The following is a 2,472-nucleotide window of genomic DNA, read 5'->3' as shown; positions in this document are numbered from 1 at the left end:
AAAACTTCTCAGATATTGTGAGATCACTTACAGAACTCATTAGAAAGAACTCAGTATTTCAGTAATTAGCAGACACTGAAGCTGCATTCATACAGATGAAGAAAATATTCATTAATACTTCTCTGCTAATGATATTTAACTCTGATTATGAAATAGTTATTAAAGCTAACTTCTCTGACTATATTATGTTAACCGTTACAGCCGTTGCGGTTAGCGATCCCACTAGATCACGTGACCCACCACTATATTATGTTCTTGTAGATAGATCTATTAATACAACCTTCAACTATTCTACAGATTATAGTCTGAATGGCATGTTTTTCTCTTTAGAACATTGCATTAACATTTTTAACACAGATAGTTTATCTTTTTTAAAAAGACTCTCACTCTTTATTAGAGATATTTTATTTTCCCTGAATCTACTGATCAGTAGATTTATATACTTTATATTTTTGAAAAAGCATGTTCTTCATTGTGAAGAATATCACTTTTTTTTTTTTACATATCTAGAAGAAGTAGAGCCACCTCAATATGAGTGATACATTTGTTACTTCAGAGTTCAGCTCAAGGTTCAGAATCACACACTTCACTAGACAACTTATTAATAGAATAATCACTCATTACAAGAAGGCTTCTGACTTACAAGATAAGACTGAGATCAGTTTTCATCAGAGTATGAAATTTGATGATGAGACAATGAAGAAACTTCAGAATAAAGAAAAGCAGAGTCAACATTCATCTGCAGAATCTGTTCATTTCAACTCATTAAATTCTTCACTATTCTTCATCTCTGAAATGCTGACTTTTAATGATGATCTGAATTAATCTATCTATTGCACTGCAGACAATCTTATGAATCTTATACAGATAATGCTACAGAATTAAATAACTGTGACTGAAATCACTTAACATCTCATCACACCTGTCTCTGCACAAAGAGACACTATGAGAAATGAGTTGCAGAAATATCAGAAGAAAGTCAAATATATACTAGACATCAAATCAGTGACTACATTTGATGACTCTAATTATGAAGTCTGATGTGTTGATATGTTGACTGATATGAAAGTTATTGATAAAACTGACATTCTATTAAGAACTCAATAAGAATTCTCTTTTACACATTATATTAACTCTGAGAAGTGAAAGATCTGTTCTAAGTCTCTATATAGGCATATGCTATCAAGTCTTATTGAAAATGTTTGAATCACTATTGAAACCTTGAAAGCTGACAATACTGCAGCCCTGTGAGACAAGATCAATATTGAATATATGATATCACTGACTGAAGAATGAGTTAATATCTTCAAGAAATTGACAAAGTTATAAGTTAAGAATAATGATTATCTTACTTTTCAGAGATATTTTCACTATCTTATTACCTGTCACAAGAAGCTCTGTCAGAGCATGAAGAATATATATTATAATCTTTTTCTCAACAACTTACAAGATTATCAAAGACTGTTTATCAAGACATGTTTGAATGAGTTTTTCTTCACTGATCAGAAACTCATTGTCAACATTGATATTAATGATTTGATAAAGCAACTGATCAATTGTACATTCAAGAAGATTATCACTGAGTGAAAAAAGCAGTCTCAGATCAATTCTGTGACTGTGAAAAAGAATAAGAACAAAGATAAGAATAAAAGCATATCTGTATGAAAGTGCACTCAATGTAGAAGACATGAATATACTGTTGACAGATGTTTCATTCTACACTCTGATAAAGAGAAAAAGAAGATGGACAAGAAGAATGATGATAAGAAGAAAGAGAAGAAGAATGACTTAATGAGTTCTCAATCAGCAGTAAATGCAGTAATTACAAAGATTGAGTTCTATTTCTCTTTCACAGTCACTGAAAAATCATTCTCTAGATCTTGATATTTGAACACATGTGCAAGTCTGAATATGACAGATGAGCTTCATTCTTTCTCAAATATCAAATCTTTTAATGATAACATCTCTGTTGATTCTGCAACTGAGAGAACTGAGTTTGTCAAGAAGATTGAAACTGTCATCTTAAAGGTTGAGAGTAATAATGTTAACTTACAGAATGTTCACTATATTTCTAATATTACAGTTAACCTGCTCTCATTTGCAAAGCTTGAAGATCAGAAATTCTGATTTATATTATCTTTCATAATTCTCTCATTTTTCATTTGTAGAGCTCTGAATGATGTTATTTTTCATACAGTTCAGACTACTCAGAACAACATATATAAGATTTATGAGCAGAAGTTCAATGAGGATTTCAATCATCTGAACAAGGTAGTCAAGTATATTGTGATAATGTCTCATGAGTATGATTTTGACTGAAAAGTTGATCTTTCTGTGACTGCTGTTACTACTGTTAATAATATTGATTCTGCAGATGTGAAAACACAGATATCAAATATATCAAAGACTCTTTTGAATTGATATTATAACCTCAGTCATGTTCACACTGATACTATAATTGCTATGATCAAG

General features: G+C 30.7%; 1 protein-coding gene across 1 annotated transcript; it reads left to right on the top strand.

The window, feature by feature from the left end:
* Positions 1 to 521: 521 nt before the first annotated feature.
* On the top strand, positions 522 to 673 carry BDBG_17616 (uncharacterized protein; the record flags this gene model as incomplete). Its single annotated transcript, XM_031725297.1, has 1 exon — positions 522 to 673. A coding segment is annotated over one exon (151 nt), but the record flags the coding sequence as incomplete, so codon positions are not given.
* Between the last annotated feature and the right edge of the window lie 1,799 nt (positions 674 to 2,472).

The sequence above is a fragment of the Blastomyces gilchristii genome, assembly GCF_000003855.2.
Source record: "Blastomyces gilchristii SLH14081 genomic scaffold supercont1.19, whole genome shotgun sequence".
Taxonomy (NCBI): domain Eukaryota; kingdom Fungi; phylum Ascomycota; class Eurotiomycetes; order Onygenales; family Ajellomycetaceae; genus Blastomyces; species Blastomyces gilchristii.
This window is presented reverse-complemented; position numbering and strand designations above follow the sequence as displayed.